This window comes from Sebastes fasciatus, chromosome 4, assembly GCF_043250625.1.
Source record: "Sebastes fasciatus isolate fSebFas1 chromosome 4, fSebFas1.pri, whole genome shotgun sequence".
NCBI classification, from domain to species: domain Eukaryota; kingdom Metazoa; phylum Chordata; class Actinopteri; order Perciformes; family Sebastidae; genus Sebastes; species Sebastes fasciatus.
Window position 1 is genome coordinate 22,050,109 of NC_133798.1, and position 14,014 is coordinate 22,064,122.

The 14,014-nt window shown below is 39.8% G+C and overlaps 1 protein-coding gene across 2 annotated transcripts in view; it reads left to right on the plus strand.

Moving 5' to 3' along the window:
* The window catches only part of c4h15orf39 (chromosome 4 C15orf39 homolog), a 14,682-nt gene extending 2,111 nt beyond the window's left edge, over nt 1–12,571 (plus strand). The window contains exons 2-4 of one of the 2 annotated variants that reach the window (XM_074632828.1): nt 3,705–6,999; nt 10,605–10,876; nt 11,065–11,205. In XM_074632828.1, the coding sequence (XP_074488929.1) occupies nt 3,747–6,999; nt 10,605–10,876; nt 11,065–11,067 (3,528 nt within the window). In that variant the 5' untranslated portion in view covers nt 3,705–3,746 and the 3' untranslated portion in view covers nt 11,068–11,205. Of the gene's footprint in view, nt 1–3,704; nt 7,000–10,604 lie in introns of both variants that reach the window. The other variant, XM_074632827.1, reaches the window with a different exon arrangement.
* Nucleotides 12,572–14,014: the final 1,443 nt, after the last annotated feature.

The following is a 14,014-nucleotide window of genomic DNA, read 5'->3' on the forward strand; positions in this document are numbered from 1 at the left end:
TTAGCTGTGATATGAGAAAGTTTGTAACCCGGCAGCTATGTTGAGATCTGTTGAGGAAATATCAAGCACCGCCCACCAGCTGGAGCAAACTTTTCAACATTTGAGCAGAGAAATAGGCATTACAGTAACAGAATATTGATTAATATTTGATCAGCGCTGCCTAGTTTGACCGTTTGACGGGCTAGATTATTTAAAGCCTGAAAACAGAGCCATGAGGAGGTGCAGAAGTCTAGTTTTCTCTCAGAACACTTGAATTACAACATGCTGAAAGGTTATTATGACATTTTTGCCAAATTATACCAAATATATATATATAGTACAACATTGGGGTACTTTTACTTTACTTGAATATTTCCATTTTCTGCTACATCATACTTCAACTCCACTACATTTTCTAACAAGTTTAGTTAATTACTTTTCAGCTTATAAAATACAATAAACTGTTAAAGAATAAATTAGTGGTATCCTTTTTTTGTTTGTTTTGTAAGCAGTTCCACCGAAGAGACATTTCCCGTCTCTAAACTTATCATATGTTTTAATTTAAATTACTGTTTGAGGTTCAAAAAGGTTAAATGATCCAATATTTCCCAAAAAAGCAAAAATTACAAATTATATTACAAAACAAATTTGGGATGTAGAACTTTTTTTCTTCTCTACCTCATAAAAAAATCTCAAGACCCCTCAGATTTATCCTGTGACCCTTAGGAGGGAGCCCAGCCTCCTGGGTGGGAACCGCTGGATGAACTGTTCTACTTTGGAATGAGTACTTTTACTTTTTGATACTTTAACTACATCTAGATAATAATACTTCTGTACTTTTACCTAAGTAGGATTTGAATGCAGAACTTTTACTTGTATTGGAGTACTTCTACATTGTTCTATTGGTACTTTTACTTAAGTAAAAGATCTTAACACTTCTTCCACTCCTGTGTGTGAGCCTGGATTGGGTCTTAATGAGGCCTGTGTGGGCTGTTTATTTCACTCCACCCTCATAACCGCCTACAGATATGTCACAGATATTACTGTCATTTCTTTTTTTGTTTTTCCACTCGATCTGATGAAGCTGTTTCAACATATATTGGCAGATGTTATGCTCTGAATTTGGCTGCCTGTCAAAAGACAGCAGCCAGGGATGTTTTGCACTATGATCTGTTAGTTTTAGGGGGTACATTGGAAATGATTGTTCACAAGTAGGAGAACAAATAATACGAGTTGGAAACAAAACAACAACCTTAAAGGGGAACTACGGCCATTTTCAAAATTCATACATGTTATTCTTATGGTCTAAGACAGTCCACAAATATTAGTAAACATGAAGAACTCTCCCAAATCCAAAATATAGAGTGGTAAAACTCAAACTAAAACATTTTCTGTTTCACAACTGACAACTCTACAATAGAATAAAGCTCATTTAGGTATAAAAAAGAGGAAACAAACATTCTGTGGGTCCAAAAAATCAGTCTCTTATTCATTGTCTATTGTCTATGAACCCTACGACATCACAGGTTTGACACTTGTATCTCTGGTTTCTGACTTTGAGATGGAGGAGCTCATGTTCACAAATATTGATTGAACTTTCCTCGCTCATTGAAATAACTAATTTGAATTCTTAATTTGGGTGGTGTTCCCTTTGAAGTGCCTCCTGTACTGCAGCCTCACCGGTTCATGCAGATGTTTGTGTGGCAGAGTTATGAGTTCATCACGTGATGAGGTCATCTTGCCTTCTCCTCCTACGCCAAACTGACAGTGCCAGGCAGATTGTGTTTTGCACAAGCTGTTGCATTTATGCCGCCTTCAAGTGCCTGTTGGAAAAGCCAGATTCAAGAGTTGAGCATACATAAATATTTGGCCTTTGATTATAGGGGTAATAAAGCTGTTTTCACTGATGTTGAAATTGCCCTTAGGGATGCACCGATACAACTTTTTCAGTCCCGATAGCGATAACTGGGCTTTGGGTGTCGGCCGATAGTGAGAACGGATCCGATACCAGTGTTTAATTAATAAGCTGTATGCCTCACTGTGTGGAAGTGACTGGGATCATTCTTTTATGAGTAAGGGAACAGCAGACTTGACTTAAACATTGCTTTCTTACCTTTGTAAAACAAAATGTAACAAATGCATAGATATACATTTACTGAATTTGTATTTATTATTCAAATAATGAATCATACACCAGCAATTTGGTAAAAAATCTACAAAATTAACATGAATTACAATTCAGGTGTAAACATTTTTAGTGCAGCAACAAATTGGTCAAACCTTAAACAGGAATTAAAATTCCAGTATATAATGTATATAGTATATAAACATAGAATATAATTGAATAGATCGGCCCCATTGTCACTGATATCCGATCCAGCTATTTAAATCTGTATCGGCCCCGATATCGGTATCGGTGCATCCTTAGTTGACATAAGGTGTTCAGATATTAAGTATATTAAATGATATTTATTTATGCTCTGTGAGGATTTGCTGCTTTTCTTTCTCTTTATGTGATGATAAACTGAATATCTTGACTAAAGCTATTTAAAGATGTCACTGTGAGACAATTGTACTTTCTGACATTTCTAAAAACATGCTGTGTGTCTAATGCTACTTAGACCTTAATGTGTGTCCTTTATGTATTTCCATAAGTCTTGATACACTTATGACGGGCAAATATCTGTCTAAGAAGATTAAAAAATACCCTCTTGAAGGCACTGAGTAATATTAATTGTTGTAGACATATACTGTAGTATTGTAGAATATTTTATAACATCCCATTAAAGCAGAGCAGGAATGATTAGTTCAGATCAGCTGCTCAAATGTGAGGATTTGCTGTTGTCTTGTCATATAACTTAATATTTGTGGGCTTTGGATAGTTGGTTGGACAAAACAAGACATTTGAAGACATCGCCTTGTGTACTGGAAAGCTATTATTATTATTTTACTATTTTCTGACAGTTGTTAAAATAACCAGCAGATTAACTGAAAATGAAAATAACAGTTATATGCGGGTAAACGGGAGAAGTGTAAGAAAAAGGAACTGTTGTATTGTGGTAATAAAATGCAGAATAGAAACACACAGTCCGCTGTAGAGTTGGTTCTCAGGACATTGACACAAGATGAGAAGTGTGTGTCAAAATCAGGTGATAAGTTCTAAGCGATACAGAAGCTCCTCGATGTGACGGTGATGACACATCTGAAATGAGCCGTAGTAACACCATAAAACATCAAATATGACTCAAATACAGTATCACGGTAATTCAGTCCCGTCGTAATTCTCATATTTGCAGACGTGGCCTTGAAGTGAAGACTAGTTTCAATCACACATGAATATTCTATCGCCACCATAACCGGTAATGCTGATGGTTTGTTTATTATATCTCTAGGAAATTGATTTTACTAATATTCCTTGCATGCAAACGTTAAGCTATTTATCATCCTCACACATTTCTATGTCTTTCCTGCTTGTTGCATTTCACTTCCACCCATGTGCATCGCCTGATAAGAGTATATGTGACATGTGATAAGCCACAAGATTAGCCGAGGTTGATGAAATACCTCAAGCTGGTTGTTAACTAATGATGCCTGATGATGTGTGTTGTGTTTCAGTTCTCCTATTTGATGTCCGATGTGGGACTTTATTCAAGCTAATTGAAAAAGATGGATCCTTTGAACCAAATTTGCATTTATAAATGTTTTTTTTCTTTTTATATTCTCAGGTCTGGAGCTATATCACTGCACCATCATAACAAAGTTACTACATGATGAGCAGCCAGTCGATGCACACCGTCGTCGACCCAGTGTTTCGAAGCAAGATGCCATTATTGGACGGGACCATAGCATCCACAGGACTGTCAAAACCACAAAACATGTCCGGTCTCCTGGGTAAGCAGATGCTGCATTACGGCGGCGCCTACTTCCCTTATGATCCCAGAGGAAAGGACGGGGCAGGATTCACTCCTCCGTGGAGCAACTCAAAGACCTCTCTGCTGGATGGCAGAAGTCCTGTGAGTCACCTCTCTGGCATGGAGGGACAAAACCGCATCATTTACAGGCAAGACAGCAGTTCCTCAGAGGAAGGCCATTCTTCCACTCGGCATCACGCCCCGGTAAAACAGGGCTTTACGTTATACACTAAAAGTCCTGGGATCGGCAGTCCTACAGCTCCTGCATCAGTTAGAAAACAAAAAGCTGGAGGTGAGAATCCATCTCCCCCATCTGAAAACTCTGTTTACTTAGCGATTCCTAAGCCAGTTTACGTGCATAACCCCTGCTGTAATGAGCTGGGTTGTGTGATAGGACAACGATACAGCGTGGAACGTGGTTCTCCAGGGATGCCGAACACTGTATATGAGCACGATTGGATGCAAACTGATGCTCACTACGCTGAAAGAGCGGCCATCCAGAGGAAAGCACAAGACGCACTGAGAGGTTTACAGTTTGAGCCCAGTGTTGAGCCACTAAAGAGGATGACTGTGGAGGCATACAGCCCAGGTAGAGCAAGGACTTTTCCCGCTATGATTGACCCAAACTACAGCAGCTACCCCTGCACCCCGACTCGCACACTGTTTAGCTCTCCAAGTGAACAAAGCCAGCGTTTACAAACTTCCCCCAGAGGCTACCCTAGTTTATACCCCTCCCATCCCACATATGAGCATATGACCTCAGAGGTTTATCAGGAACATTCTCCCATGTCCAAATATGGTCATCTAACACAGCACCCGATGTTTTACTACTCCCAGGCAAATGTGGAGGTGGAAAACCGGACTCAGTGTAAGCAGAGGGGAGATGTGCCTGTTATTGTCAAACACACAATCTCAAACCCCCGGGAGCATTACATAGTGCCTCAGTCGATTCATGGGGAAATTCCTTTGCCTTTGCCTGGCACTGAAACGCTGCCGAATCATGCCTTGATGCGGGGTTATGACTATCCATGTTACGTAGTTCCCAGATTTCATTTAAATGCAAGTCAAATCAGAGCCCCCCTAAAAAGGCAACAAAGCTTGCACTCTAATCGGATAAATGTTTCTCCATCCAGCCAACACATGGAGCACCCCACGGCCTCTGCAGCCAACCCACATAAGGACAAACCCAACGGCAGTCTGCATGTTGACAAATCACACACTAACTCCCCGTTACTACGTGCGGACCAAACCAGTCCTACCAGACGTGTAAGCCAACCTGGTGTCTCACCATCCAGCATACAAATTAACAGATTTTTTCCCCCACTCAGCGGACTACACATAGAACGACCTGTCTTTCCACCCACTGGCTTGAACATGGAGAGAATCCTGGACTATTCCTCCCGTGAAGACCAGGTTACGTGCCCAAAACAGCCAAAAAGCCTTCCCGTTTCCCCAGCGGCATGGCTGCCCCGGTCACCCCATCACAGTTCAGGTCGGGTCCACGCAGCTGCACCTAATAGCGCGAATATCCGAAAAATTATTTATTCCCCCACTGTTGCACCCGGAAATAACCACAATGGCCCCGTGTCCAGTTCAGGCCATACTACGGTTCTTAGAGGGTGCCTGAAGAGAAGTATTTCTCACTCATCTTCACCCATCAAAATAAAAGAAGAGGATAGGGATTTATGTGAAGTGGAAGTCATTAAGAAACGCCCAAGGGCGGGAATGGAGAGTGTCGAAGTAGGAAATAAAACTGACTCGCCTCCTATGCCAGTAATTGACAACGTCTTCAGTCTGGCACCTTACCAAGCATACTTGCAGGTCTCTGGAGTGTTATTTCCAGGCAGTGTACCTCAGAGAACTGTCCTGTCATCTGAGCACCGTGAAGTCAAAACCAAACCTGACATCAAAGTGAAAAGGCCAGAACAAGATGAACAGCAGTTTGCCGTCTGTCTGGTTTCCAAAAAAAGACGTGCAGATACTCCAACAGACAGGCCTGTTGTAGAAATCTTTGAACCCAAAAATATTAAAGTGGAAAAAGTAGATCCATCAGACACAGACGACTCTGCAGAGACTCCTGTTAGTCAGAGGGGCCGCAGCAACGTTACAATCAAAAAAGAGCCTGAAGAGACTGCTTCAGTCAACAGTGAGCCCATGTTGGTGATAAAGAAATGTGAACCCGATGAGATCGAAAGCAAACCCTCATTAGCAGAAACTAAACCCTCATTAGCAGAAAGAAAACCCTCATTAGCAGAAAGAAAACCCTCATTAGCAGATGCAAATGAGACTGCACAGGAGTCCAAACCTAGTGAGATGACTGCACAGATGAACTCATCTTCTCGGGGTGGTACATGCACACTGCCCGAACATTTGGTCACCCTGCTACCCAAACCCATTACTCCACCTCAACCACCAGAGATTAAACTCAATTTCAAAAACATTCCTCTCGAGTGTCTGAAGCTCTACAATATAATTCTCCGTGATCCGACGCATCTTTGCCCTGAGAAGCCGCCGGCACAGCAAATAACTGAATCTATACCAAAACCAGAGGTCGAAATGCCAGTCCGCAAGCACTTCTTTGAGTTGCACCAGTCCCTCTGCAAGCTAGTGTCCGACTTAGTGTCGGCCTCTCCAGAGCAGGAGCTCAGAACCTGGTTGTCTCAGTTGGAACTGACTGATCCAGCTTCTCCTTCAACCAAAGTCCCGAAAGTGTCCTGTTTGTTGGGGGTAAAAGCCAGAGAGGCGTGGCTCAATAATGAGGAGATGAAGTCAGAGCTCGATAAGGTCCTGGAGAGGTTGAGAGAGTACACCGCCCAGGAGCGTTGTCCTTTTCCACACGTCATGCGGACGAGTGCGGTGTTCCTCCCCATGCTGGTGGTGAAGGAGCTGCTGTTTCCGACGGTCCAAGGCGGCTTCATCGACCAGGTCCTGCAGGAGCACCGGGTGGCGCTGCGGCCCACCACGCTCTCCGAAGAAAAGCTCCTCATCCAGTTCCATAAGCGAGCCTGCTCGTCCAGGCTCAGGAGACTAATGTCCCTCAAACACCTGCCCGACATCTACGCTGACGTGGTCAACCTTCTGTATCACGCCTGTGTCTGCAAACATCTGGGTGAGTGCGTGCTAGACTATTTTTCCAGTTTAAAAAAAAGGAAGGAAACGGGTATTGCAGTGATGTAATGTCGGTTACAGACTCTTTAGTCCATCAGTTTTCCAGATGAATGGCACTCTGGGGTGTTTTTTTTTGTCTCTTTTTGGTATCGTCAAGCCAGACAGATTAGAGGTGTTGCAGAAAGCAACAGTTGTTAATTACCCTTCAGGAGGAAATGATGGACACAACTACTTATCTGACCAACACTGAAGTACAAATGTTCATGAAGGAGACAGGAAATGACTGAATAATGGACATTTATTTTAGGGGCATGCATACACACTCATACATTAACTGGATGCCTTTTTTTTTAAAGTATTACACAGCACTTCTTCAGCACTAAGATTGCAATACATTTCGTCAATTAAATACAGTTTATTGCTCAGGCAGCTATAAAAACGTAACATTTCACCTCAGTCATGAGAAGTATGACTCGGCTTGTAAAAAGTCATCAGTCATCTTGCTGCTATTTATGTGACATAATTCATATGATGCCGTTTCAGATAAAGTTCAGAAGTTCAGCAACATTTTGGTTCCGTGTACAAATACTTGGACAGATTATAACTCTAGTTTGATAATTTGACCATGTGATATTTACAACATGCCAAAGCAACAGTGCTTCCTGGTAGATGGCGTGACTTACTGGTTCGTTATTATGAAACATATCTTGATTATTAACTGTATCATGGTTTTCCCTCAAACAGTCTTTTAGTAGTCATATTTTTCTGCATTATTGGCCCTTTTGTAAAGAACAAATCACAATAAATATTCAATATAAAATCCATTTATTTTTTACAGAATCAACCTCACCTGATGTCCAAAAGAGAGTCCAGGTATATTTGATTTTTATGTTGTCCCTCAATCTCACTACTCTTTGCCTTTTTTCCCCTGATCAGAGTCAGGAGATCTTTCTGCTAACTAACTAATCACAAGAAGTTGCATGATTGCATTATACTTGTTGTGGTGGGTGCTGAGCTGGGCTCTTGGTGGAAAAAATGAAACACTCCTTCATGATTTTGTTAGATAGCATTGGTGGACCTTTTAAGATTGTGAGGAAGGCTATCGTATCACATCTACCGGAGGGAGGAAGTGAAACTCTGCTACACACACGGGGAGATTAACTGTGGAACGTTTTGAGCAGATTGTGATCATCATCTTTTTAACTGACAAGTTCCCTCAAAAACCTGCATCTGTGCTGGTCATATTCTTTATTTTATTATTTTTATTGTTAACAAATCCCATGAAAAGCCCCAAACCAAGTTCATCGGTTGCTACTGAAAGAAAAAATGGTTCAGAAATATAGTTTCATTTAAAAAAAAAAAAAAAAAGGGTACTTTCCCTAAACACAGTAGCTTTTACAAACGCTACTCAAACAGGAATACATAGTGCAATTGTTGGGACTATTTTCAGTTGCGTATTTGGTGAGCATTTTTGTCTCTAGTATGGTGTATGTGGTGTTGACTCAAAATAAATATACAGCGCCCATGTTCATCATAACGAATATATGTCACCCGGCACAGTGGTGTGGCTCATTTCTAGGTTTTGGACAACAAACGAGGTCTATAGCAGAGAGGAATAAGCTACTTCAGGCTTTGGTTACACACCAATTCATTAGTGTTTTCATGGGATTTGTTAATAACAAAAATATACTTGTCCTTTTAATAACCTTTTTACTTTGTTTCCTTCAACATCTATTTTGTTTGGCACACGCATTTGCGAACTGAATTGAGCTCGATCGAGTTCCCGTTCACTGCAGGCCGTATTAACCGTTCACATGGTTCGGGAGCACTTGACTTTGGTACATGAACATTTCCTTTGTCTCACTATTACCTCACTGCTGTTTTATCCCTGACTGATAGCGCCCCTTGTAGCAGCTGACTTTTTTCTCAGCCTTGGTGGTTACTCCCACAGCCTTCTATTCTGTGTCTGCTCAAAGGGTGTTTCATGGTGGAGGATCATGCTGTCCAATCACCAGGTCTGCTGTTATTTATAGACTAGGTTCTCATAGTTCTTGTGTGATGAATAAGGGCTGTGGGCGCATTGATTTATCCACCTGTGTTGAACTTTGTGGTTGCTAGCTTGCTTTTTAGGTATCATCTGTTGCGAAACAGATTATTTGATTTAACACTTTATAATAACCATCTATAAATGGTAAAGTATTGTTTGTTTTTTTACTGTTAACAAACAATGAAATGATAATTAATGTTTACTAATTATTAGTAATGCTATAATTTGTTATTCCAACAGTTTATTGTTGCAAACATAACATTTTATATACTATATATAAATATATATAAGTGTCTGTTAATGATTAAGATATTATTTGTAAACCTAAAAGAAATTGTCTGTAAAACATCTATAAACATTATTTGGATGGCTATTAAAAGTTACAATAAATAATTAATAATTAATAAATACTTTATAAAGCATCTAGAAACGTTAAATGTTTAAATGTTTTACAAACAATCTCGTAAAGGTTTACAAATCATTTGGTTATCATTAACTACTTAATAGTATAGTATATCAAATGTTGTGTGCAACAATAAACTGTTAATAAATAGCATGCAATGCAATATATCATTTATAAACTATATCATATTACACAAACTAATGATAAAATAACATAAATTATACCATCAGTAATAATTAGATAACATTAGGGCTGTCAATCGATTAAAAAACGTAATCACGATTAATCGCACATTTTTTATCTGTTCAAAATGTACCTTAAAGGGAGATTTGTCAAGTATTTAATACTCTTATCAACATGGGAGTGGGCAAATATGCTTGCTTTATGCAAATGTTTGTATATATTTATTATTGTAAATCAATTAACAACACATTGACAGATATTGTCCAGAAACCCTCACAGGTACTGCATTTAGCATTAAAAAATATGCTCAAATCATAACGTGGCAAACTGCAGCCCAACAGGCAACAACAGCTGTCAGTGTGTCAGTGTGCTGACTTGACTATGACTTGCCTCAAACTGCATGAGATTATCATAAAGTGGGCATGTCTGTAAAGGGGAGACTCGTGGGTACCCAGAGAACCCATTCTCATTCACATATCTTGAGGTCAGAGGTCAAGGGACCCCTTTGAAAAATCCTTCACGACAAGCTAGTATGACATGGTTGGTACCAATGGATTCCTTTTCTAGTTTCATATGATACCAGTATCTTCTCTCTAGCTTTAAAACGGAGCCCGCTACAACCTCTGGAAGATCGATTACGTTAATGTGTTAAAGAAATTAGTGGCATTATAATGGTAGGTTAGTGCGTTAATTTTCACAGCCCTAGTAAACATTATCATCATTTCATTGTTAACAGTAAAATAACTATTAATTAAGTTTAATTAATGATTATTATAAAGTGTTACCTTGATGTATTTAATTTTTTTTTTTTCTGAGTCGCAAATCATGAACGTCCACAATGTTTCCCTGATCACTAAATTAATTCTATAAACTCTTTAACTCTTACCCTCCCATTTTGTCAACAACCTCATTTTTTATATATTTTTTGTACTGATTTTGACCTCTCCTAATCGCTATCCTCCCTGTGTTGCAGGATTAGATATGGAGGATGCTGCTGACAGAGAAAAAGATGAAGGTTGTGAGGAGGAGACTATCAGCTGCGGGAGTCCTGTATTTTCAGACATCATTGCCTCACAAGCCTCACCCTCAGAGTCGCAACCACAGACACATCCGAAGGACGAGGAAAAACAATCTGATTTGAGCAGGAATAGAACAAAAAGCAGAGTAAAGACCAGTTCGAGGCGTACATTTCTGGACAACAGTTTGTCAGAAGAGGAAGAGGTGGATGACACAGAGAAGACGTATGTAAGTGGAGGTCTGCTTGATGCAATTAGTGAGGAAACCTGTAGTGGCCATCAGTCTGACGGGACTGAGAATAGAGGAAGTGACTGTATGGTTTCAGAGCAGGATTCTTCACTTGTTCCACAAAGTATAACTTCTGAGAATTCATGGATGTGTCCTTTAACCTTTGACAAGCTTTCTCCATCTCCCAGTGACACAGAAACTGAGGAACACTCCAGTCTGCCGCCCGTTAGAGCCACGACTCCGGAAAGATCCAAGAATTGCTCAGGTGTGATTCTCAAACTGAGGAGGATGTTTAGCGAAGGTCTAAACAGAAAAAAGGCACGCTACCAAGCGATCCCAGACTCGGGGACATTTGCCGACCCTTCCGTCTCACAGACTGATGATGGGGAGGGAGGAGCGAGCGGCGAGAAGGACCTCCACAGGAGGACGCCCAAAGTAACCCACAGGTGGCAGAGAACAGGAGGCTTCTCTCACGCCTTAAGACCCCTCAGCAGCTCTTCTAAAAGAAAACACAGATCACTCTTAAAGATCAAATACTGCCCCTACTTGTCGGCCTGCCACAGCGCCGAACACAGGAGGCGATGGGTGCTGCGTTCGGCCGTACAGACGGCTCGGAGGGCCATGAGGTTCTACCCGGACCTGGTGGGAAAGAGGATTCGCCATCTGTATGAGGAAGATGACAAATCAGAAGTGTGGTACAGAGGGGAAGTGTTGCGTATCCACGAGGCCCACGCCAACCCTCTGAAGACTATATTTGAGGTCAGGTATGACAGCGAGCCAGAGTGGAAGTACTACCTAGAGCTACTTATAGACTATAAAAAAGGCTGGCTCAAAATTGATGACTAATTTCCCGACACCGTTCAATTCCAGTGTCCCTCTACTGTCAACAACAACATACGTGACCGGCCTTCTTCAGGAATGAAGTTGGACTGGATATTTTTTTGTAATTAGGTCAGCTTAACATTCTTTGTCACTTGAGAGCTACAGGGTGCATTTTTAGGAACTGACATAGCCGATGTGCAACATCCTGTACACGTTTTTTTTTTTTTTAAAGCACTTATCTTTTGACACATCTATTAAGTTTTTATGGTTTATACACAAATTAGACTGTGGTTATGTGAAAGAAATGCTACAGCCTGCAGGTTATTTTTTTAAACTTTTGTAAGCAAGTTGGGTATTTACTGTCATTATTATCCACTTTTCTGGTTTGTAATGTAATTTTGAGTGAAGTTAGTGACTAGTGGATAGTTTTTCTATTTTTTATTTTGCCAGTAAGAAAAAAGAAACCAGCAGATGACATGAAGACATCAAACCGTGCCAGCCACATGTGTATATATAGGTTTACAGTAACAGTGCCAGTTGTGTACGTCATTATAGCAAAGAGTGATTTTTTTTTTTTATTGGTTGTGGTTGGTGTTTTATTGTGTGTAAGTGAAGCTGGACAGGCATTAATGTAATTAAACTGCTCAAGAGGTCACCCAGGCTGAGATGTCATAGCATTTAAATCACTGTGAACCTTTAAGACTTTCACCTCAAATCATATTATTTTAATTTTATATTGTAATTGTCTTGGACTTCTGCAGATTAAATTGTTTAAAACATTAATCTCACCGTCTTAAATTAGTGTTTGTAATGAATCCGTTTTATATCATACTGTTTAAATGTTTTTTCTCCATAAAACACTCATTTGTTTACTTTGGGGCTATTTTGAGTATTGTTTTTTCATTGGATTTCTTGAATATCATAGCTAAAAGACAACTAAGGACAACTACAGTCTTGTGGTGTGATTGAGTCTATTGCAGAGTCAAAACTATTCTAACCTGTCACCCCACAGTTAATGAAACTGGATAATTTTGTCAAAAAAATGATGCATTGAATGTTTCTTTTTTTCCACCACATCAGTGTAGGTGTGATGGTGTAACTGATAAAACATGACAAGTCGGTTAAATATGAGCAGTTCATTTTGTAAACACTGCCTCTGGAATATAACCTAAAACATGAAACTTAAGTCAGAATGAGTGTCTTTGTCCCCATCCTGTGGCAGAATGTTTACTTGCACATTTTACATTTTCAAAATTGCTGTTTAGGTGAAAACAGTATTTCCAGTGATTTCCAGATTGAGGCGAAAAGTTTTTTGACTGAAAATAGCTGCTGCCACAACAAAGACTTTCTGTGCGTTCCAATACCCAAACTAACATATTATTTAGTATGCCAGAAAATGTTTTTGTATGTCCCAATACATAGTATGTCAAATACAGTATGTTCTTCTACATCTGGTCGCATTTTGCAGTGTGCAAGCCAGCATGTTTTTCTGGCTTTTTCTGATCCACAATCCTCTGTGCAGCATATATATGAGCAAGAGGGTCAAAGTTCAAGGCGCAATGTTATGATGAGGTAGTATGTCCCAATTGTGTGCATACCGCATGCAACAGTGCGTACTTTGTAAGCTGCAGTATGTACTAAAAGTATGTGATTTGGAAGGTAGCCATTGTGTCCATCATCAAACAATCACCCGTGCCAGAACGATGTTTGCAACATTTTGCACTTTAATATTTTCTCCAAAACAGACAACTAATTTTTCCCACATTTTTACACTAATAGGAAATAAAACACCTTTGATAGCATAAAGAAAAGATATGTAGAAAAGTATTAAAAGTTTTTGGATGTCTCAATTTAATGTAAGTAGCTGCTTGTTACTTCAAACGTTATGTCAAAATGTTCATGAACTACTAGCAGACACAATGAAAACAGAGTGAGCCCTGGAGAGTATATTAGTCTAATGATCACAGCTAGAACTGGTGTGTTACTGCAAGACAGCTCAGAGAAGATAGCCCATCTTTTTGTTACTATCCATTCAACTTGTCATCATTGGTTTGTGACTTGAGACAAAATTAATTCAAAAGTGACATCATACAAACAACCACCTGATCTTTATCACACAGTCTGCAAATAAAAGTGGTGCAAAAAAAAAGCTAACATTTTTGCCTAAAATCAAAATGATTCAAAGAAAGTTAGCAAATTAATGCCACGCAATTCTGGAAGACACAGCTCTGCCAAGGTCTGTCGTACACTACATCGCAAAAATACATAGTGCTGAAATGCATCACGGATGTTTGGGTAATTAATATGATTGAGACC